Source organism: Mustela putorius, unplaced genomic scaffold, assembly GCF_011764305.1.
Source record: "Mustela putorius furo isolate JIRA1106 unplaced genomic scaffold, ASM1176430v1.1 tig00003983_pilon_pilon_pilon, whole genome shotgun sequence".
NCBI lineage: Eukaryota > Metazoa > Chordata > Mammalia > Carnivora > Mustelidae > Mustela > Mustela putorius.
In genome coordinates, this window is record NW_025422123.1 from 18,118,385 (window position 1) to 18,142,546 (window position 24,162).

At 40.9% G+C, this 24,162-nt stretch overlaps 1 protein-coding gene across 3 annotated transcripts in view; it reads right to left on the reverse strand.

The window, feature by feature from the left end:
- Positions 1-24,162, reverse strand: part of PKHD1 (PKHD1 ciliary IPT domain containing fibrocystin/polyductin) — a 471,024-nt gene that overhangs the window by 317,225 nt on the left and 129,637 nt on the right. For all 3 annotated transcript variants that reach the window (XR_006604139.1, XM_045071248.1, XM_045071247.1), the window contains exon 37: positions 4,975-5,131. Coding sequence is in view for 2 of the 3 variants with exons in the window: in XM_045071248.1 (XP_044927183.1) it covers positions 4,975-5,131 (157 nt within the window). In the remaining variant the exon portion in view is untranslated. The remainder of the gene's footprint in view (positions 1-4,974; positions 5,132-24,162) is intronic.

Sequence of the window (24,162 nt, forward strand, 5' to 3'; positions counted from 1 at the left end):
TTTTAATAAAGTTCAGAAATTGGTACATACAGCCTCATAAAAAATGGCAAAAATTTTGCCTCAGAGAAATTTATAACCCTCCTTTCTACTATATAAATTGTACTAGTAAGAAAAGAATGTCAGTTCTATTTTACAGATAGAAATACAAGCAAAGCACCGAGAACTCAAGACTCTTGAGGGCCATACATAGAAGTAGGTTTTCCCGATGTAGAAGCCTCCACTTCTACATATTGGGAGGCTGGCTTCCATGAATGGAAAAATAATATAGAGGATGCAATATTTTCATAAAGTACTTCTAAATATAGTTGTCAAGGGATCTAGTTTCACTGTTATGTAGCACAAATCCTTTCAAAGTCTGTACCATATTTACTGTGGAACATCACCTTTGGAATACTGTGAGGATGGCTGAGAAAGTGCTCCCACTATCACACTTCTGATTTCATTTGTTCAAATCTTTTGAAGAAATTATTTTTGGGCTTGAAACTGTTTGTCCTTAATCGTGGCCCCAGACGGTATCAGAAAAAAACAAAGAAAATTCCACTCAGCTACTTTTCTGATACCATGAAAGGATATGAAAGAGAGAGACAGTAACAGATTCAGAGATTGAATTACTGCTGCTGCTGATGATGATTCAATCTCATATTTGAAAAACTTGTTATTATCTCTTAAGAACTTTCACACATATTATAGACAACAGAAGACATTAAAGGTTTAGAGCTATGCTAGGAACCAGATTTTTGAGAGTTGGAGTCCTTTACCAGTTTCAAATGCCTTTTAGAAATGGAAAAGTAACTTAATAATAGATTTTATATTTCTCACAACTCATAATTGCATACATTTATATATGGTATGTGTTTGTATACATATATGTAAAAATATACACACATTTATAAGTATACATATGTGCATATATACATGTGTGTTTACCTGTGTACCTATACTGCATACATATGTGAGAACGAAGGACAGTAAAAGTTAATTTGTCAGGAAAAGTAATAATGAACAAAGCAAGAGGTTAAAAATTACACTTCTGGATGCCTGGGTGGCTCGGTGGTTTAAAGCCTCTGCCTTCAGCTCGGGTCATGATCTCAGGATCCTGGGATCAAGCTCTGAATCGAGCTCTCTGCTCAGCGGGGAGCCTGTTTCTCTATCTCTGTGCCTGCCTCTCTCCCTGCTTGTGATCTCTGTTTGTCAAATAAATAAATAAAATCTTAAAAAAAATAAAAATAAAAATTACACTTCTTAAATTTCACCCAAGATCTGAACTTTGCACCATTTTACTTGTCCATCAACCAGAAACACATGGTTTTATTCAACCATCAACATGTAAATTCGATGTCCTAGACCTTGAAGAAATAGTAGCAAATAAATTGCTGAGGTCGTTTGCCTTTTTGAGCTTATTCTAGCAGAGGAAGCAGACTGTAAACAAACAAGGAAATTCATAATATGTTCTGTGGTGATAAGTGTTATAAAGAAAAGTAAAGCAAAGTAGATAAGAAGTGATTGCAATTTCAGAAAAGATGACCAGCAAGGCCTCTCTGATAAGTGGACATTTTCTCAAAGAGCAAACAAAAAAAGTGAGCCACATGAATATATGGAGGAAGAATATCCCAGGCAAAGGTATTATGGGCAAAGCCTGAGGTAGGTGTGTACGCCTGGTATATTTATCGAAGAGCTGGAGCAAAGCAAATAAGAAAGACAGGTCAATGAAGAGATCAGATGTTGGATAATGGTTAAGGTCAGATTTTACTCCTAATGAGATGGGAAGCCACTGGGGGGCGTTACAGGAACGAAGTACAAGATCTGACATGTTTTTGAAGGATGTGGACAATAAACTATGGGGTTGTGTTTTGGTTTTTGGTTTTTGGTTTTTTTGTGGGTTGTTTTGTTTTGTTTTGTTTTTTGTTTAGTATATGGCATAAAAGTCAAATACCATGACTTAAACGTGTGAAATATCTTCAGAGATGGGCTGGCCAAGGTGCCATGCTATTAAGGTAACTCCAGTGTCATCAGGGTCCTGGGTTTCTCCCATTTTTCTGCTTTCCCATTCTTAATGAACCACCTCATTGTCCAAGATGTCAGCTAAAAATGGAACAATCACATTTACATTCCAAGAAGTAAAGAAGAGAAAGAAGAAAGGACAAATAGAGCATGCCTCCTATTGGGTCCACTCTACTTCAGGACACTTCCCAGATGTCCTGTACCCTACCTCCCCTTATATCTCATTGACCAGCTCTTAGCCACAAGGCTATGTCTAACCACAAAGAAGGCCAGGAAATATAGCATTTTAGCTGGATACACTGCTGTCCTAAATAAAAATTGGGGTCTTCTTCTAAGGAAAACAAAGAATCAGAAACATGGGAACCAACTACAAGGCCATTTGAAATGGTCCCAGCCAAAAATTATGTTGGTTAGGACTAGGTTGGGACCAAGGGAGATGTTGATATATGGACACATGTCAAAGGTCCAGACAAAATTCAGTAATGGATTGGTCATGGAGGTGAGAAAAAGAAGTCCAGGATGATTCCAGGGTTTTTGGCCTGAACCACTGGACACGTACAGTTCCAATAAGCAACATTGAGGGGAGGTTCCTCAAATTTAGATTCTCTCTGTATATGGATGGTCAAAACTTGTCTCATTCATAAATAATAGGCTCTTCACCTTCTCTCCACCACCCAGTTCTAATCTCAACCTTCCATACCCTGAGTCCTCTGGACCTTATTCTGCCTCACTGCTTGCAACACAATTTTTAGAATCAGAAATTTTGCTTTTCTTTTTTTCCCAAAGATTTTATTTATTTATTTGACAGACAGAGATCACAACTAGGCAGAGAGGCAGGCAGAGAGAGAGGGGCAAGCAGGCTCTCCACTGAGCAGAGCCTGAAGAGGGGTTCAACCCCAGGACCCATCTGAGATCATGATCTGAGCCGAAGGCAGAGTCTTAACCCACTGAGCTACCCAGGTGCCCCAGAAATTTTACTTTTTAAATATTTGCTCTCTAATTAATTTCTTTAGTTATATGCATATTACTGACATTAAGTATTATTCTTCACCTTTTCTTATATCTCATACAAGTTCCTAGGCCACTTACTAAGTATCAATAAGTCACTGGCTGAATCAAATATGACCTGTGCCTCTTCCCCGTTCTCATTCTTTCTAGAAGTTATGACTCATACACATATGACAAAACACTCAATTTCATTCCAAGCAACCCTGTTTCCTGCCAACACCTCCTGTACCTACATGTACAGAAACTGGTGTCTACTATTTACCCTTACATTCCTACCAATGTCTCTACTCTCCAAGAGAAAGATGGGATCCTTTAGATAACTCCTCCCTCTCCACAGGGTAAGGGTTTGCTCTTCCAAACCTGGCTCTCTTACTTCAAATAATTTGAGACTGAAATATATTGCCTGGACTAGGAATATTAATAAAAGCCACTTTTGAAAGGTGACAAGTATTTTCATTATTTAGATCTTAAAATCTCCAAGAGTGAGAAACCAAGTGTATATTCCACATGTCCTTGTTTTTTCTTAGCCTTTGTCCCCTTTCTAATGCCTCTTTCCCATCTTCAGGCTCTCGCTCTATCAACACCTTTTCTTGATTGAATACTGACCTGGAACTAATGGGACATCCAGAGACTCAGTTGGGCAAGACTTTGAGCTGGGACGTTCTCCCAAATGATATCAATAAAAGGCAAAGACCCTGAGAGCCTAAAGGTCATCCCATCCCCCAGCAGCATTTGACCCCTGGTTAAAGGTCTACAAAGAGCATCTTTAAGCTAAGATTTTAAGTCTGTAGTCTTCCTGTGTCATTGTTGATCTTTAGGTAGTTGATGTCCATTGATAAGTCAGCATCCCCCAAAGCCACTAGTCACACGTGCGTGCATGCACGCACACACACACACACGTACACACACATACACACAACCCACAAAGAGGTCAAGATCCCAAACTGACAGACCATTTGTCCTAAAGGGTACTAATTAACTGATTTGCCTGAAAACTTCTTCCTTGCTACCGGGGTGGGGTTGGGGGTGGAGAGGGTACTTTCTAACTTCTTAAAATACAAAATGTAAAACACCTAATCAGAAAAACCTGATTCTGTCTATATGAGACAGGTATCAATATTACATTGGTTTATCCCCTTCAAAATATTTGCTTTTCCCTTATGTAGCCATGCTCTTACTTTAACAAGAGCAAATGCCCCTGTAAGTGTTAAATATATTTTTAGTAAAGAGTACTGTTTCAGTGCAGAGTTTTATAGCTACCCATAACTAATCACATTTCCAAAGCTATTTTCATTTGCCAATGAAGACAGTCACTTTGATAACCATTCCTTATTATCAGCCACTGAAGTAGGCAATGATTTTTATTCTCATTTAGCAGATAAGGAAACAAATGCTCAAAGAGGTGAAATAAGTGACTTAGTCATTTGGTGATGTGGTGGAGGAGTTGAAATCTGAATTCTCAGTCTCGTCCAACTTCCCAGACCCTAGAGCTATGTGGCCAGCTTTGCAATAAGGAAGCCTATTTATATGACTTTCCATGGGACCAGGAAGTCAAAACCACAACAGGGTAAAAGCAGGATGACATTGCTTTCTTGGCAGAGAATTTCAAAGGCAACAGCCTTAACCAGTTTCAGAGCATTTTGCTACATTGTGGGGGCTACCCTGGACAAGCACGACTACAAAGTGCTGGAATAAAGAAGCGTATTCTTTGATAACACTGTTAACCTTCTTGTGTTTGGAAAAATAAAAGAATTAAACTCTGTGCTTACAATAGGCAAAAGACAGGGCCTTCATTTTTAACCCTCTGACCACTTCTTCCTTTTATGGTAAAATTTCGATTTGTTCCCAGTATAAGTTGTCAATGAAGAGCTGGAACTTATCCAAAATGTTCCCCTCCATCCTGCTCCCCCAAAGTGGTAGAATTATACACAGTAATGCCACCACCAGTCTCCACACTCCACAGACCTTTAACGTGCAGTAAGCTGAGGATGCTTGTGTTGGTATCAAGCAGCAGGGAATGGCCGTTCTCCACCGTGACGTTGTCGCCATCTTGTGGCACTCTTTCAGGAAACCAGCTGTGAGCTCTGGACCACCTCCAGCAGAAATGAAAGGAAAAGCTGCCCTGGAAAAGTTTTAATGTTTTGTGTTTTGTTTTGTTTTAAAGCAGGATAGTAGGGGGATCAATCTAAATGGAAACTTCTTAAACTAAAGTTGATTAACATATAATGTCAAACGTCTCAATAAAATCAGGCACCCTCTCTTCCTCATACCACCAACTCAAAAAGGGAAAAATACAGAAGGGGCAAAGTTACACTTGAAATGTCTCTGTGTTGGCCACTGGAACTCTCCAACAGTGTCATGTTGCTAATGTTTTCTTACATTTTTTCCTTTTTTTTTTTTTCCTAGAACAAGCCCCCTTCTACCTAATAGACAGGGTCGAATCCATTTTTTATTTTTACAGACACGCATTGAGTCTTGAACAAAAAGTCATAAATAGCCTGGAATAAAGAGAATTAAAATGTTCTACTTGATGGGTGGCATTTTGCTTTATATAATTGGTATCATTTTTCACTGGCTGTACTGCCAAGTATCCCTGTTTTATAGGAACATTCCTCTTTCCAAGTGTTCTGATCCATCCTCCTACTTTTTTTTTTTTTTTTTTTTTGGATATTATTGTTGCCTTTCCCTTTGAGCTTGGTGCAACCATGCTGAAAATGAAATGTATGGGTGAAATGCCCACTGCCTTCACATGATAGCCCGGAAACTTTGAATGAGGGGCTGGGAATGAGGCTGCAAGGAGCCCAAATAAGGAAGCACCCCATTCCCACCCAGCCTCCAGTCTCCCTCCCAGAACCATTAACTTTCCTTTTAATTTATGGTCATACTGAAGTCACATGTTTTCAAAAAAAGAATGTGAAAACCACAGAAAGCAGTACTCAGTTTATGGAAGAGATCGAGAACATGTCTAAATGTCTTGAGCAGTTATGGGACTATAATTATGATTAGTATAATAAAATCAGAATTGAGAAGGTGTTTCCCTCAAGGTAGTACACACAACATATGTCTGCCTCTTTCCACATGCTTCTTCTTCCTGCCTAGATTCCAACCTAATGTGAAGTCTGAGTTTCTATAAAAGAACTGCCTAGAAGATCCTCTTGTGAAGGGTTAGAGACAGATGGGAGAAGATCATTAGGAAGGAAAGGCCTATTTATAACACCAGTAACTACACCTACACAGAGAATAGTACCCTGCAGTCGTTCTGAGAGAGAAAATGGAAAAATGTGTAGCCAAAAGAGCCAGGAGAGTGTACAGACCCCCCAGCTCAATAGTCTTGAGTTGTGTACCCAACCCAATCACCAACAAGCCTTTGGTATAAGGAAAAGCAGGATCTTTTCATTCTCTAAACCTACAAATGAAAAAAAAGCCAGGGACTCCTCTCAGTTTAAGAGATGGAAAAGCGTAAGGCATAGTAATCAGCAGCGCCAACACCATGAAAGGAAGAAGGGGTGGTATGTGAGCATCTTTGTGAGTTGTATGAACCATAGCCCCACGAGAACCATCCGTAGACTCAAAAAGTGGGAGAGAAGGTTCGCTCTCTACTGATTTCACACTGGAGCTAGGCAAAGGGAGGTGACATTCCACAAAGTGGTCCTTAACAGGCTGTACACATGATATGTTCTTAAAATCCCTTCATCCACTCCCATAAAATCCATAAAGAGGAAAGGGAGGTGAATAGGAAGAAAATGGAATGGAATCAAGTGGTGAGAAGCTGGAAGAGGCTGAACTGGACGAAGATGGTAAAGTCAACAGCAGAGAAGGTGAACCAGAGGACTTTCGAAAAAGCCCAAGTTCCTAGAAGATCAGAAATGGAAAGACTCTAGAGAAATCCCGTCCCTTCATTTTAAAGAGAGTCACTCAGAACTGTATAAGGTGCAGAGTCCCTCAGAGCCACCAGGATGGAATCAGAAACACAGGAGGTGGGGCCCAGGGAACGGTCATGTTCATGATCCATCAGATAACACTTCTGCATCAAAGTCTGAGGATGAACTAGGGGCGAGGGCTAGGCGGAGGGAGATGTATCCCAAAAAGGGACCCGGATGTTTCCTCCAAACCAGCCCCTGAAGCTCAGGTTCTTAAGGAAGGCCAGTGAGCCCAGCCAGATGGGGGTGTGGATGAGTTGTAAGGGCTCTGAAGGATTCAGCAGCACAGCTCTTCCTGAAACATCAACCAGGTGGTCAGGTCCATACCCCAGCTACAGAACGACCAAAAAACCAAGGTTCTCGGGGTGGAAAGATCTAGAACAATTAGACATCAATTAGGTATGAAAGAGGGTCAAAGGAAAGTCATTCCATGGTATCTTCCATTAACTGAGAACATCTTAACACTTAGAATTAGTGTTAAGTGTTAACACCAATACCTGTTATCTAGCTCTAAGTGAACTTTTAAGACTTCCTCTCTTGCTCTGAAGCACCTGTGTGTGTACACATTAGCTGTCCTCCATGTGTTACATAACATCTTGGCCCAGCCTGGCCACCTTCAAAAATTGCTACACTCGGCCCCCACCTTGGCAAGTGGAAAGGTTAAATATTGTTATCTCCTCCTTATCCTTGGGAAAACAAAGGCTCAAGGAGTTTGAAGGTTGTATCAGAGGCCACAGTGGTGAGGACAGAAGGGACCCATGCAGAGGAGGCTGCCAACTCATATTTTTTCACTTATCTTAGCCTCTCCTGGAACTCTCTTCCTCAAAATATCTGCTGGCCCCCTCTCCTACTTCATTCAGGTCTCTGAGCACATAATAGCACCTACCCTATCTCCTTAATAAAATAGCATCTCCAGTCACTCCTTCTCCCAAATACTGCTTTATTCTGGGATAAAATATTTAATTCTGTGTGTTTTTCTCACCTATTGAGCTGACCAAACAAAAGCCAGGACTTTGTTTTGCTTGTTTCTACATCCCCACACCCCGAAAAAGTATCTGACACGTAGCAGTGCTCAATGAAAATCGATGAAATAATCATCCTAAGTGAATCATCCAGCTGCTAATTCCATCCACACATTTACAGATGTTACACACACACACACACACGTGACTCCAACCACCTTCCTTATACAGCAGGTAAACAAATAGGCAGAAACCCAGAATACTTATAAATCTGCAGCCCACGGGTTTGAACCACCGGGATTGGCCCACATGCTTTCACATTGCTTTCTACATTTTCAAGCTCTATTTAACTTAAATCAAATGATGGTGAGTGTATCTAAATGAAAACCCCAGACTCAAATTCCATCTCCCTTGTGAAATCTTTTGCCATTTTTTTCTTCCACCTTCAGTGTCTCTAGTCAGTGTGGTAGATTTGAAATTGATGTAAATGTTAAGTATTGTAAGTTTCAAGAGACCTAAGCTTCCTTTTTGCCCAAACTTCTCCTTGGCATTATAATGATATCAAGAGATGTGTGCATTTTAAGGGATGCTTATGCTTTAGTACAAAACAATGACTAAATACTAAAAGTTCTAAGAAAATGAATGTGCCTCAACTATCCAGCAGCCATCTGGGGAAGTGAAAGAGAAACGTATGGCCGTAGTTGCAAGTTGTCCTTGAGCCTGTCATTACAAACACAAGCTTTTAGCTCTTGACTGTTTCATATGACACACTGGTAACATCATTCCCTGTGCCAGTGGTAGTCCTGTGATTACCAGGGCAACACTCCAGGACACAGTGGGAGTGGCTCACTTTCCAATGTCCTTATCTTCTGATCCCTATCACTTTGATCCAATTAAGCAAAAAAGAATGTTTAGGGGATTTTTTTAAAGACTTATTTATTTATTCATTCATTCATTCATTCATTGAAGAGACACAGTGCATAGGGGTGGGGAGAGCAGCAGAGGAGGAGGAACAGAGGAGAAGGAGCAGAGAGGCAAGAGCAAAAGGGAAGGAGAAGATGGGGAAAGAGCCCAGGGAAGGGAGGGAGAAAGGGAGAGAATCCAAGCCTACTGGGCTGAGGGCAGAGCCCTAGGAAGGGCTCCCTGGATCTCAGGGCACTGAGATCATGACCTGAGCCTAAACCAAGAATCAGATGCTTAACCCACTGAGACACCCAGATGCCCCTGCTAAGGGTATTTTAAAAGACATCTTGTCAATATACCAGGGAGCCTCTCAGCTGATACCAACATGAGGTATTTGGTGACAGCCATGTTTCTTGTTACCAACCCAACTCATTGGTCAATGCATGTTTCACTTTCCCTGAATATAAGCTCTTTCCCCTGTATTCCCCAAAGTGCTCAGCCTTTAGCTTTCGTTTTCTCCTTTGAGATAAACAAATGACTCATTCCCATCCCAAAACCATTTCCTCACAGGCCTATGGGGGTGGGGGTGAAAATAAAGATTTAAGAACTATCCAGAACATGCCCTCATCTTTACTTCAGTACAAACAACTCCAAATAAATCTGTATATATAAACTTATGTATATGTGAGCAAATATATATGTGTGTGTGTGTGTGTGTGTGTGTGTGTGTGTGTGTATACGCACGCACAAACTTTCCTGTCTCAGCGAGGAAGCTTATGCAATTTGTTTTCTTCTTACGGCGTGTCAGCACTTCTGTGAACTTCACGGAATGTGTAGTGTCTGCAAATCTTACATGTCACCTTAAATGTACTTGCAACACCACCAGAGTCATCTTGAAAGAAGTCATTGATCAGCAAGTTGGAACACCAAGCACAGCAGAGACCTATTTGTGAGCATCTGTGTCAAGCTGGGCGGGTGAAGGAGGTAGAGTGGGGGCCTGTCTCCAGTCACAGTGTCTCCTACGTGACAAAGACAAGGAAGACCAGTCTTGACACCTCACCAGAATGCCTTCTTGAGCATGCAGGCTCAGGAAACAGGAAAAGACAGGTCCCTGTGACCAACATTCTCTCTACCCCTGACTCTTCTTCATTTTCTACAAAGCTTTTGTCACCATGGAAACACGGTATACTTGTTTATAGCCCATCAACCTCCAATAAAATACAACCTTCATTAGAGCTTCTTGAATTTTGGCTGTACCCCCAGTTCCTATAATGTCTGGCATGTAGTAGGCACCCCTCAAGTAGATTTAAATGATCAAGTCTTATTTGGGCTCTTAATCATGATGCCATCACTTAATAACTAAAATAATTGGCTAGGAAGCTACAAATTTTTTTCAATGCTCTTTCACGTGGAAATGTTTTTAAGTTTGATGAAAACAAACATATTTATATTTTCTCTTGTGACATCCTCTTATTTTATGCATAGGACACCCTTTTTTCATTCTGACATAAATGTCACTTATATATTCTTCTTGATTTGGAGGGTCTTATATATGTTAATCCTCAATGAATTTAGAATTTATGTTGGCGAGAGGTTTTCCATTTTTCCTTGTTTTCCCCTCAAATAGTTAACTGTCTTCACATCATTTATTAAATAACACCTGCTCTCCCACTAATAGTCTTGGCTATTTTAATAATAGTATTATAATGTTGGATGACATTTAACTTGCCAGCCAATTGAAATCCCAAACCTTTTATATTTGAGCTGATGTAAAGGCAGCTCTTGTAGGTGCATGTGACCTCATCCTTGTTCTTAAGGTGCTCATATTGTCATTGAGAAAAAGATAAATAGCCAGATAATTAATATAAAGTGTAATAACTAAAGGGATGACCAAGAGGCTATGGGAGGTCAGCAGATTAGCTGACTGACCCTGGCCAGGACTGCCTTAGAGGTGAAACCCAGCTCACTAATCACCTTTTCTTTCTTTCTTCTTTTTTTTTTTAATCTGGACACTGCAGATAAATTAACATAGGCTAAGATTATTTCAGATGATTATGAAACAAAAAATGCTTATTTTAGGAAAGTCAACCATCTACAAATCCAGGATTACAAATAGAGCCCCCGACCTATAATCTAATAACTCCTTAGGGAACAAAAAGGAAATTAAATTAGTTTGGCATAATTTGTTCTTACTGAGCTCATGCTGGCTCTAAGTGATCCCTTTCTTTTCTTGGTGCTTATAAACCCTTCATGATTATGCGATAACATGAGAAAGCCCTTCTGTACAGTCCAACCCATTGACTCCTCAAAGAAATGGCAACCATACCTTTTGCCAGAGGCGTGTGCCCAGTTCAAATTTCCCCATTGTCCCGCTAGAAAACAAGGCAATTTACCAGCTTACCTCTGGGTTCTATACACATCCTAAACTCCCATTATTTCACAATGAATATTGATATTAACTGAATGCTTCTTGCACGTAAGTTATTTTCACACTTTTGAGCTTCAGGAGACTATTAGCAGTCTGCAAACAGAACAAATTTACAGAGCCTCTCTTTATTTTCTCTTCCATGTGAATCTTCAGATCTCCTCTAACAATGACTCTTCTGAATTACAAACTGGAAGATCATTCCACTTGTCAGAGAAAGTAATAATGACAATGATAGCTACAGACCCTTCTGTTCCTCTCCTTTCCCAGGCACCATGCTACACATCTTACTTACAGTATCAATAAACCCTCACAACTGAAAAATACACGTATTGCCCTCCCTACTTTAAACTGAAAATTTTTCAAATTTTAAAAAATTAATAGTAAGGGCTCCATATGTTTGCACGCACCTTAACCAGCATAATCCCACTTCCCAATCCCAGGCTCTTTTCAGTTTTCTTGCCTGGAACAACAAAACAGATGGACCTCTGGATTCAACAAAATTTATGGAGCACCTGTTACCTGCCAGACACTGGTCAAGGCACAAAACAAAAAAATCCCTGACCTCATGGAGTTTATATTTTAGGGAGATAAAGTTAAATACATAAAATAAATAATGTGAGGGACACCTGGCTGGCTCAGTTGATAAAGCGTCTGTCTTCTGCTCAGGTCATGATCCTGGAGTCCTCCTCTCCCCGCCATGGAGCCCAGCATCAGGCTCCCTGCTCAGAAGGAGACTGGTTCTCCCTCTCCCTCTGCATCTCCCCTCCCCACCCAGCTTGTATTCTCCCTCTCTCTCTGTGTCAAATAAAGAAAATCCTTTAAATAAATAAATAAATACATAAATAAATAATAAAGTGCTCTGGAAGAAAGAAAGAAAAAAGAAAAGCAGGGTGAAAAGTATCAGAAGTGCCAGGATAGAAGGAGCTATTTTTTATCTAGTGATCAGGGACCATGCCTCTGATAAAGGACTGGGGTTGAGGAGTGGAGTGTAAGCCAGAGGCTATCTGGGCAAGAGCCTAAGGAAGGAGCATGCGTAGAATGCTACAGGCTCAACAAGGAGGGCAGGTAGGACAGAGGTCCGAAGGAACACTGCCCAGCTCTATAACCTTCCTGCTGGTGCACTGGGACATTTGTTTCTTCTTTAAGCCACTGCGTAAAGGCTTCAAGTTCTTTATAAGCCATAGAGAAAAGAATCATGTAAAATATGCAGTGATATAGAACCAGGTCAGCAAACTATAGTTTACATCCGGCCCACCTACTTTTTGGATAAATAAATTTTTATGAGAACGTGGCTTTGACCATTTATTTGCGTATTGTTTACAGCTGCTTTGAGTTTGTGACAGAGATGATACTGCTCACAAAACCTAATGTATTTATGATTTGGGTCCTTGCAGAAAACGTGTGCTGACTCCTGGCACATTCCAACTCATACTATCAGGTTAGTAATAAGATCTGATATTGCCCATGTACCTATAATACGCTCAGTACAGTACACCGATATACTCCATCAATATTTAAATACGTCCAAGATGAAACTTCCTATAATTTAAAATAAATAAGTATATAATACAGCTATTTAAGAGTGTGGAGACTAACAAACCAAAAGATCTTAGTGAAGGATACACATCAAAATACTGGAAACTGGTTCAGTTCTCCTCATTTTCCAATAAGCAAAAATCCAGGTCCCTGAAGGCTACATAAATGCAAATAAAAGTGTGGGCAAGTGTGTATGTGTGTGCGCACGCCACACACATGCCAATGCACACATACACTCATAGAGCCAAACCAGAAGATTGACAGATACATGCTAGCCTTTTCCACAGAGCTGACACGCTGCCATTTAACCAGCGAGCACAGAGCATGTGTTTCTGTTCCCAGTCACTAGTAAGAGACAAGGTTAACATTTTAAGTGATGGACTACAGCACGTTATTTCCCCATGCAATGGACCCATGACTGCACCGCCTTTGAAAACACTTAATTTCAGTGATTGAATACACGGGAGTACACTTTCCCTGCTATGAACCTTTGACAGCTCCTCCGTTTCATACACCAGGGGAACCTTTCTTCCCCTCCTTCTTTTTTCCTCCCCTTTATACCTGAAGGGAAACAAAATGAATATGTGGTGGCAGAGGGAAAAGAAGGAAGCCAGAGAAGGAAAACCCATTTATAAGCATCAGTGTATTTTACAATAGAAGTATTCACTGCCATCTGCTCTAATTACTTTTAATGTTTGGGCTACCATCTTCATACAATAGAAATAATGATCTCCTTAAGGGCAAAAAGAAAAAAAAATTTTTTTTTTACAGAAACAAACAAAAGTTGATTACATTCAGCTCCCAGGCTAAAGAAGCATCAAGCTACTTTGTAGTGAACAATAAATTAAGAAAGTGGGTAGGTCTCTGATTAACACAAACAAATTGGGCTCCCTTTGTGGTTCTTCCCACTCTCTCCTTTTCCCACCTCTCTGGAAGAGCTGTGCCCACAGCTCACAGAGGGCAAGGAGTTGGTAGGCTATTTCATACTAGTTCCTTACATTTGGACCAGAAGCAGAGAAAGCCAGGTCTTCTGCCAGCCTTCTTGTTGGCAGAAGACATGCCCTGCCTTTGAGAAAGACTGAATATAAAGATGGATATTCTACTAAGAGTAAAAGCATCTCATAGAGTGAGCTCCTGGGAGGCCCTCCTACCTGAACCCCTCATGGGAAGCTAGAACAAACAGCCTCATGAAAGTCTCCAAAAATAGAAATTACACAGACTAGGCCCATTCCTTGGTAGTCCAGGACAGCCCAGGACTAGGTGCAATAGGCAAAGGCCAAGAAGACTTGAATGGATCACCACAATGCCAAGCAGAACCTTGAATTTCACAAAGGCAGTGTCTAGAGACCTTCTCAAGTCCCCAAATTCAAGCATACTGCCTGTATTACAGAAGACTCCTGAGGTGGCCCCCAGAATTCCTGCACCCTGTGTACAAGCCCAGCATAATCTCCCCGCCTTTAGTAGGAACCAAGCTGATGAATATAATGGGATATCACTACCATGATTAGGTTGGGACAATGGTGAAGGAAATCTGCAGGTGAAATGAAGTTCAAAAATCAGTTGGCTTTGGCTTAATCAAAAGGGAGATGGGATTCACCTATTCAGGAGAGTCCTTAAAAGAGAGATCACCCCACTAGCCTTGAAGGAGCCAACTGCCATCTCACAAAGGGGACCACGCAACCAGGAACCAAGAACAGCCCCTAGGACTTGAAAATTGTCCCCACGCAATAGCCAACAAGAAAACGAGAACCTCAGTCCTACAGCTGAAAGGAAAAGACTTCTGCCAACAACCTAAATGAACTTGCAGGAAGACCTTGAGCTCCAAATGAGAAGGTAGCAAGGCTGACTCCTTAATCATTTCAGCCCTTGAGACTTGAAGCAGCCCAGACTTCTGACTTCTGATCTAGAGAAACTATGAAATAATTAATAGGCATTGCACTAAGTCACTGAGATTGTGATTACTTGTTAAGCAAGAGGAAGTGAATATGGCCCCATCGTGGCCTTCTCTGGAGAGTCATTTTCATTTGTTTGCAGTTGGGATCCCCCCCTTCATTGGACACACCTCTTAAAAGGGTGAATGACAACACACCAAGCTGGGATGGTAGTCGAGCCAATGGCCAGGTTGTTCCTTCACTGACCCCTCACACACACACAAGGCATGAAATACAATTTATTTAAATTTATAATGCCAAGAAGTTTGTTCAGCAAGAGCAAAGACTACTGAAGATAAACAGCAAATGCTGTCTCCACAACCGCTCTGTCTTGAAGCTGAAGAAATGCAAAACCTTCCTGATCCTGAAAACAGCCAAAATGTGTGCCCTTTGTGAGGTACCAAAAATATTTAAAAGACCATATTCTGACTTGACTTCTGAGAATAGTATTTGAATATAATTGGCTTTAATAGCACTACTCTTTGGCTTGCTTTGTTCCTTAGGAAAGAAGATCTGACAGACTTTTCGTTACTCCCTCACAAAAAAATAAAAAAGAAAGATTATAAATAAATAAGTAAAATGGAAAGAAAGAAAGGAAGGAAGGAAGAAAGAAAAGGAAAGAAGAAGACAACTTTTCAAGGGAAAACCAAGTTCAGAAACCAGAGAAATCCATCCTGTACCTGGTATCTTCACTGGTCTTGACTAAATAAATTTTCCCTCATTCTTTAGGTTTCAGAGCAGAGATTAATAGACTTCTTGGGAAGGACAAAGGGAATGTTCATTTAACTCTTCTGATACCAAAATAACGTCATGTTTTATCTTTGAGCATTCATGCCTATATTGCCTGGTATTTAATGATTCAAAGGGTTATTTACTTTGAAGCTAATACTACAAAATTATCAGTCCTACCTGAGGAAGGAGAAAGATGAAATGTTTCAGAGCTGGGATGAAATTTCAAGTATCTGGAATTTGGGGAACCTGCCCAGGCACTGCAGAGCAGATGCCTTCTTATATATACAGACTTTGCTGATTAAAATCCTCACCATCATCTTCGAGAACATTCACTGGGTGCTCACTAGGGACCAGGCATTGTGGTACCTACCCCAGTACCCATGAATGCATAATTGGATTTCTAAGCTCTTAGAGCCCAGTTTCACGTGCATTGTTCCCTTTACTCAAACACATCCGCCACACATTGTCCCTTTTCTGCCAAACTCTGCTTATTGGTTCCAGATGCAATGAATCATCTACTGACTTGAGTGACATTAGAGGTAAACACCAAGGTAAAATGTAGAGATAATTGAATAACACCAACTACCAGTAACAGCAGTCCAGGCAAAGGAGGAAATAGACCCAGAGATTTCAGATAGGGCAGTCTGATGGAAACCCTCCACTCTCAGGATCAAAACCACATGCCATTTTGACATGATGGAAAAATATCTGTGTTTTATTTTTCCAAAATTTCATATGCCAGCTATCAGTATGGGTAGTGGCAAGCAGGTGGTGACATAATCTAAATGTCCCTGTGATTAAAAATAAAATATCCAAAAATCAACTGCCATCTATTTAGTATATCAAAGCAGTATGCTTTAAGCTATCTTTAAAATACATATATAATTTATTTTTTTGACCGCTGATAAATAAGATTAATGAAATTTATGCATTTTCCTTTCTAACAAACTCTTCTTCAGAGAAAAACCTCATAAAGCAAAAATGTTTCAAAGCCTTTTCAAAAATTCATAAAGCTCAATATAATTTCCAGAAAGAAAAAAAATGCACTTTAATCATTTGCTTTACAGTCACCTGGAATTCATTGTATACAGTGCACATAATGTAGAAACATGGGCCTATTACATATACACCTAAGCTTATATAAACATTTGAAAAACCTTTATTATATATATATGTATGTATATATATATATATATATATATATATATATATGGCAGAAAATTCAGAACCCTTGGCAAATACCAAACAATCTGCAGACATAGTCATTTCCTATGAAGATCCTCAAAGTTTAGAAGTTTGAAAGCCACAAAGACCACTATGAAATGAGCCTGAAAGCAACAGTGATCAGCTATAGAGGGATTCAAGACCAGACTAATTCAATAAGCAATACAGAGAGTGATCAGAGGCCATGCCTTTCCCCATTTTCCCAATCAGAAGAAATAAAGCTCTCTGTTAAGTCCCTCTATTACCTCAGAGTTGCGGAAAGCTTAGATATCTGTTCCAGTGCAGTGGTCTCCCCTTGACCGTGGGCAATATGTCCTAAGACCTCACATGAATGTCTGACACCACAGGCCTAAGAGTGAACCTTAGAGATACTGTGCACTTTCCTATAAATACATACATTCATGATGTAAAATTTGGCAATGATTTCTTAGCTATGACACCAAAAGCACAGCAGCAACAACAAAAATAGATAAATCTGGACTTCACCAAACTGAAAATTTTGTGTACCAAAGGATACTAACAGCAGAGTGAAAAGGCAACCCATGACATGGAGAAAGTTATTTGCAAATCATGTATCTGATAAGGGATTAATATCCAGAATATATAAAGAACTCCTACAACTCACTGACCAAAAAAAACAAACAACACTGTTTAAAAATGGGCAAAGGAGGGGGCCTGGGTGGCTCGGTTGTTAAGCATCTGCCTTTGACCCAGGTCAAGATCCCAGGATCCTGGGATTGAGGCCCACATCAGGCTGCCTGCTCTATGGAAAGCCTGCCTCTCCTTCTCCCACATACCTTGCTTGTGCTCCCTCTCTCTGAGCCTCTCTGTCAAATGAATAAATTTTAAAACTCCTTAAAATAAATAGGCAAAGGACATTTCTCCAAAGAAAACACATAAATAGCTAATAAGCATATGAAAAGCGGTACAAGGTCACTAACCATTAGAAAAATGCAAATCAAAACCATAATGAGACCACTTCACACCCAACAGGATGGTTATTAGTAAAATAAATAAATAAAAATAACAGGTTTTAGTGAGAATGTAGAGAATTGGAATTCTTATGTGTTGTTAGTAGGAATGTAAAATGATGCAGCCACTTTGGAAGTGATATAGCAGTTCCTCACAAAATTGAATACAGGATGGGGTTCCTGTGGGGCTCCGTTGGTCTAGCACCTGACTCTTGGCTTCCGCTCAGGTCATAGTCTTGGGTTGTAGGTTCAAGCCCCCTGTCAGGCTCCATGCTCAGTTGAGTGTGCTTGGGATTCTCTCTCTCTCTTCTTCCCTCTCTTCCTCTGCCACCCCCCCCCCACTGCCTGCTTGGGTATGCATGCATCATCTCTCTCTCCCTTCCTCTTCCTCTCTTAAATAAATAAATAAACATTTCAAAAATAAATTAAACATCGGATTACTATATATCCCAACCTTTTCACTCCCAGGTATATATCCAAAAGAATTGAGAGCAGGGGACTCAAATATTTGCACACCTATATTCACAGCAGCATTATTTACATTGGTCAAAAGTTGGAAGCAACCCACGCCTTCATCACAATGATTGAACAAAGAAAATGTGGTATATGCAAACAAAGAAATATTATGCAGCCTTATAAAAGGAAGAAAATTTTGACACATGCTATAACACAGATGAACCCTGAGGACATTATGCTAAGAGAAACAAGCTAGCCACAAAAGGACAAATACTGTATGATTCTACTCAGATGAGGTACCCACGCTGTCAAATTCATAGAGACAAAAAGCAGAATGGTAGTTGCCCGGGGCTGGGGACAGGAGACATGGGAAGTTATTCTTCAATGGCTATATAGTTTCAGTTGTGGAAGATAAGAATGTTCAGGAGTTATACAGTGATGATGGTTACACAGCAATATGAATGTATTTGAACTATATTATACAATTCAATAGAGTTCAAATGGTAAATTTTATTTTACTTATTTTATCACAACTTAAAAACTGGGGAGGTAAAGGACTTTTTGGTTTTTATTTAAATCACTCAACTTCTTGGGTTCTCTAGACCAAAGCGACAAATTAAAAATGAAACTGAGCCAGTTGTTTTGGTTCCTATAGAGCCTTGCCAGGGATTGGTGAATTTTAGAACAGCCAGTCTCCTCATGTTTCAGATGAGTCCACTGGAGCCCAGAGAAGTTAAATGACTTTTTCAAGGTCCTAAGTAAAACCAGATGAATGAACAAAAAAAAAAAAAAAAAAAAAAAAGAAGGCAAGTGTCAGCATACAGGTTTGCCTTTTGCTCTGTGGCATGTGGGTCTGCAAACCGTTTGTGTGAGTGTGTGTGTATGCCCATGTCCATACGCCCTCTCTGCTCTAGTCCCTCTTCCCCTCTCCAGAGGTGTTACCCACAAACTGTGCCAAATGAGAAATATTTCAAAGGAACCAATGGGAAAACATAATGGAAAAGGCACTAGCACATTTGATTTGCACCTGCAAAATCTACAGGTGAGAAACTATGGCTAGAGCTGTCCATGGCCAGCAGAAGGGGGAAAAGAAGGCACCAGGTTGGGAGCAAGCTGTGTTTCACTGCTGGACAAACAAAGGTGAACACAGGTCCCATCAAAGGGAACAGATCTGAGGTGATATAAAAGGAATTTTTTTCCAAGATGTGGACTGGACCACTGGTGGAGAGCAAATCCTCCCACCCCATAAAAGCAACAGGCCAAACATTCAGAGACAGTTGCAGTTCAAGGACATCAGCAGAAGGGTTTCTGATGAGCCTACAAAAAAGCTCATGAGAGAACAAATAACTGTACATCTCCCACCCACCAAACACATGTTAACATGCCTTATAGCAGTGCCTGCCAAGTGTGATGTGTCCTTTTACCCTTACCCTCCCTTGCCCTGAGTCAACGCCTAGAAAAAGTAGGAAAGGAGATAGAAAGAAGAAATAACCAACCCCCAATGGAGACTTCCAAGCCATCTGGAGATGGGGGAGCTTTAAAGATTGACTAAAAGCTTAAGGCTTTGAAATTACACGGGGCTGAATTGGACTTTGGTGATAATTAGAACCCAACAAGACCAACACATTCCAAAAGCAGGTCGTAAGGACTTAAACGTAGTTCTTAATCAGTAGGAGGTTACAGAAGGATCTTGACCAGGGCCATTTCAGTGCTGAGGAGCTGTCAAAGCCAAGATGCTTGAAGGGAAAGATGGAACAGAGATCAGGAACTGGAAACAGCCATCGGGTTACCCCTTCAACAAGCGTGTCTGGAAGGAAAGGAGTGAACACCCACTTTGTAAAAGGAACCACACGGTCCAAGGAAGATTAGGGAAAATTCAGAGTTCTTTGCTTAAGATTGAACAGTTTATCTACTGAGAAAAATGAGCTAACTGAACAAGAGACATTGAAAATGGAGAAAAGGGGGGGTCACTGAGGACGTTGAGTGGTGCTGAGGTGGGAGAGGAGGAAGTCTAGAACACACAGCCGCCTTCTCTGTTCGTCCTACAAACACTGGTGGTCCCCACCCATCCATCCCCTTCTTCCTCATCTGACCATTCTTCCTGCATATTGACACTATCTCCCACGGCCTCTATTATTGTCCACCTTACAATTCTCAGATCTATATCTCAAACCCTGAACCTTCTCCTCAATTCTAAACAACGGTGTATCAACACCTATAAGTTAAGTAAAGCACACAGCCACAGCATATGTAAACCTACATTCATGATTTCCCTCTTTCCACACACTTCCACACTCAGCTATCAGTATCAAAATATCACTTAATGATGCCACCATCCACCAAATTACAGAGACCCCCATACCAAAAATACATCCACCTACAACTCCTCCCATTCATCACCTCTGACATCCAGTAATTCGCCGAGATGTGACCATTTGCTTCGTAAATGCCTCTCCACTCATTGTTTTTCTTTCCGTGTGTGGGCTACAGGAGGTGTTCGTCTCTCACCCAATATTCTTGACTAGAAGCTCCATGAGGGCAGAGAGCAGGTTTGTTTGCACATGTAGAGCTTAGCCTAGCACTTGGCCCACGGCAGTTTTTTAAGAAATACTTATTTAATGAATGGATGGATGGTGAATGAATGACCATTGACTGTAATAGCTTATCTGATCTGTCTGCTGTCGCTCTGCACACATCCTTCCACTCCTCTCCACTGTTAATCATGCTAACATTGTCTTCCTAGGAAAATGAACATCATTAATTCATGTTCTCTCCACCCAACCCTCCCCCCCACACACAAGTGTGCACAGGCACACAAACCTGGCCTGCCCCCCACTCCAACACTGAGAATACACAGGGGTGAAGCTTAAATGAAACTGATTCCCAGTGTCTAGACCATAAAGTTCAAATTCAAATCAGTATATACTCTCTGCCCTATAACATAACCCTCACCCCATAATTGGTCTCCCCAGATTCATCTCCCTCTCCTCCTGATGCCCTGCCTGGGACATGTCCCATCCTCTAGTAATAGAAAGCACAGCACCTCTTAAACATATCGTGACTACGCTTACGTATATGTTCCTTCTCTTGTGAACAAAAGAGTCCTCTTTCAAGATCTGGCCTCATTTTAAATTCCCCTGCAATGACTCTGTGAAGGCTCTTGAGAAGCTAATTTTTTCCTCAGCACCTGCCCTGCACTCTGCTCTTACTGCTTTTGGGGTCTGTATTTACATCGTGCTCTACCTTGCCAGATTGTAAGTTCTCTGGGGCATGGTCCCCTTTGCGTAACAGGTCACCAGTTCAGCTCATGGCACATAATGGGTACTGACCAAGTTAATGATTTTTTTAAAGATGTTATTTATTTATTTGACAGACAGAGATCACAAGTAGGCAGAGAGGCAGGCGGCAGGTGGGGGGGGAAGCAGGCTCCCTGCTGAGCAGAGAGCCCAATGCAGGGCTCAATCCCAGGCCCCTGGGATCATGATCTGAGCCGAAGGCAGAGGCTTAACCCACTGAGCCACCCAGGTGCCCCGGGACCAAATTAATTAGAGCCAATTCATGAATTAGTCCAGCTGTGTGGAACAGGCAGCCAGCAAACAGTGGACTGCAGGGACCCCAAAAGCTTTCTCTTGCTTGGAATTTTACAATTGCTTTGTCTTAAAGTTATTTCATGTTTTTGAAAAGATGACAGAATATATTCATCAAGACATAACTCACACTATGGGCATTGTGTCTACTGGCAGATTGTCTCCAGAGGTGCTTCAATAAATTGAAAGCACTTATTTGTAATTTGCAACCCCCATTTGCATGCAAATAATTAATGTGCTAGAGTCCATAAAATTGATTTTTCTCTTAAGTTAAATATTCCACCTAGAATCTTGTTAGTGTATCAATTAATGAAGTTTTACTATATTCAACCAATAAACATTTATTGAGCCAGGTACTGTGGTAGGCCCTAAGGATAAAATGATAGATAACCTAAATCCTTGGTCTCAGGAAGCTCACGGTCTAGAAGAAACCAACATAGAAGTCAATTCTTACAGTACCACACACACACTTGCTTTTTTTCTTAAAAGGGCAAACACTGGCTGTTTACAGGAAAAGGTAGAGATGAAAAAAGCTGAAAGAGTATTCTTAGGAATACTTCCCCAGACTATGATCCTACTTGCAGAAACATAATTACTTGGCTTAAAAAAAAAATCATTCTAACTTTTAGTACTCTGAACAATATAGGTCACTCAACATGATCCCATATTATTAAACCTTTATCTGTGAGCCAAATCTCATTGAAATCTATAAACAATAACTGAACACACACCCATTTCAAGAATGTAACTAGATTCCTTTCAACAGCAAGATGGTATACTGCTTCCATTTAATGACCTTTGGTAGCATAGCAACATTTGTCCAAATTAGTCTGCTTCTTTACAAATCTAAACAAACTGTTCTCTTGTTTTGAAGAAAAATGGAAAAAAGCCACAGGGCTCACAGACCTCTGTTTGAGACTCTTGCTTGCCTCCCCCTCCCCAAGAGAATCAGCATAATGCCTCTGAAGAAATCCCCGACACAGCTCCATCCCCCGATACACAGTCCCTCTACATACTCTCCCCATGACCCTCAACCTGTACTCGGATCAGAGTCACACAAAATCACAGTGTGACCGAAGCCCAAGTTCCTCGAGACAACTATGGCCACAAAGCACAGGAAGAGAAGCTCCAAGATATCCACGCCAGACCACGTCTGAGGCATCTGCTCAGCTCCTTAAACCCACCACTCCACACCCTGACATCCAGACCTTCCTTTCTCTGTGCCCAAGTTGCCTCACAGGACTGAGGAAAGAAGCACAGTCCAGTGAGCCACGAGCAAGACCCAGAATCCAAAGGGAGGCCAAACTGATGTCAAATTCATCCTTGGCAACTTAAGTATTAATTAGTTTAATTAATTTCACCTGGATGGCCAGCCCACAGTCACGACAGCACAAGCACAATTCAGAGCAAGTTTTAAAAACATTTGTTTTTGTCTGATTTTCCAGGTAGTCGCAGCGGTGAGAACCAAGCAGGCTATGAGGACCGGGGGTGCTTGCTTGTATCCTCATCATGTCAACGGAATCTCTGCGTGCATTTGTATTCAGATGAGGCTGGAAACGAAGTCTGAACACATAATCACATCACAGTGCGGTTCTCCCGCTCCAAAGCTGAAGCTTCTACCTTAACACTCTCACAGTCTCCTCCAGGCCTGCTTCAAACAGACAAAACACTCCTCCTCAAACTCAAAGAAACATCGCAACACCTTTGTAATAGGCCTGTTTCCCAAGGGGGGGATAAGAGGACAAGGCAAATTAAGGGAAATGCAGAATATAAACTTCAAGCCTACTGTCAATAAAACCCAAAACAAACTCAAAGCGGAGGTGAGGAAAGCAGGGGGAGGAAAAGCAATGTTAAATGGTCATCTTTCTTCTCGTTTTATTTGAGGAAGTTAAGTTTGCACAGCTCCTTACAAGCTGTCTTTGGCTAAAATCACTATTAATGAGCTTTGACATTTGAAATTTAACTAAGCATGAGCTAACAGCTTCCAGCACTGCACCTCCCAGGAAGGCAACTGGAAATATTTTGCTAGGGCCTAACGGTGTGTTTATTGAAAAGACACAGCTTTCAAGAGAAAGTGTTTATAGCAACCACTTTACCTGCTATCCCCGCCCTGTGATGTCTGTTGGGTTTCAGGGTTTGGGGGCTTTTCTTTAACTCCTTCCAGTCATTGCCCTAATTGTTTTTCAAGTCCAGCAGGAAAACATTAATGAAGTTCTTTGCTCTACAGCAACCTGGATCCCAAGGACAGATTTGAAAACTTTGAGTTGTGACAAAGGGGCGGGCCACAAGTCAAAAAGGAATGAACTCACGGAGAGACTTCAGCAGTCTCAAAAGGCAAAATGAAAAAAAGACTTTTTTGTTGTTGTTTTCAATAGCATAAAGAAACATTCTTTTCTGAAAGAGAACACAGTGAAGAAACTGATGAGGCTAGGAAGTTGCCATGTATTCTACCTGGGTGAAATTCTGGTTCAATGAATGGAAGTGAATCCATCATTAAACCAGT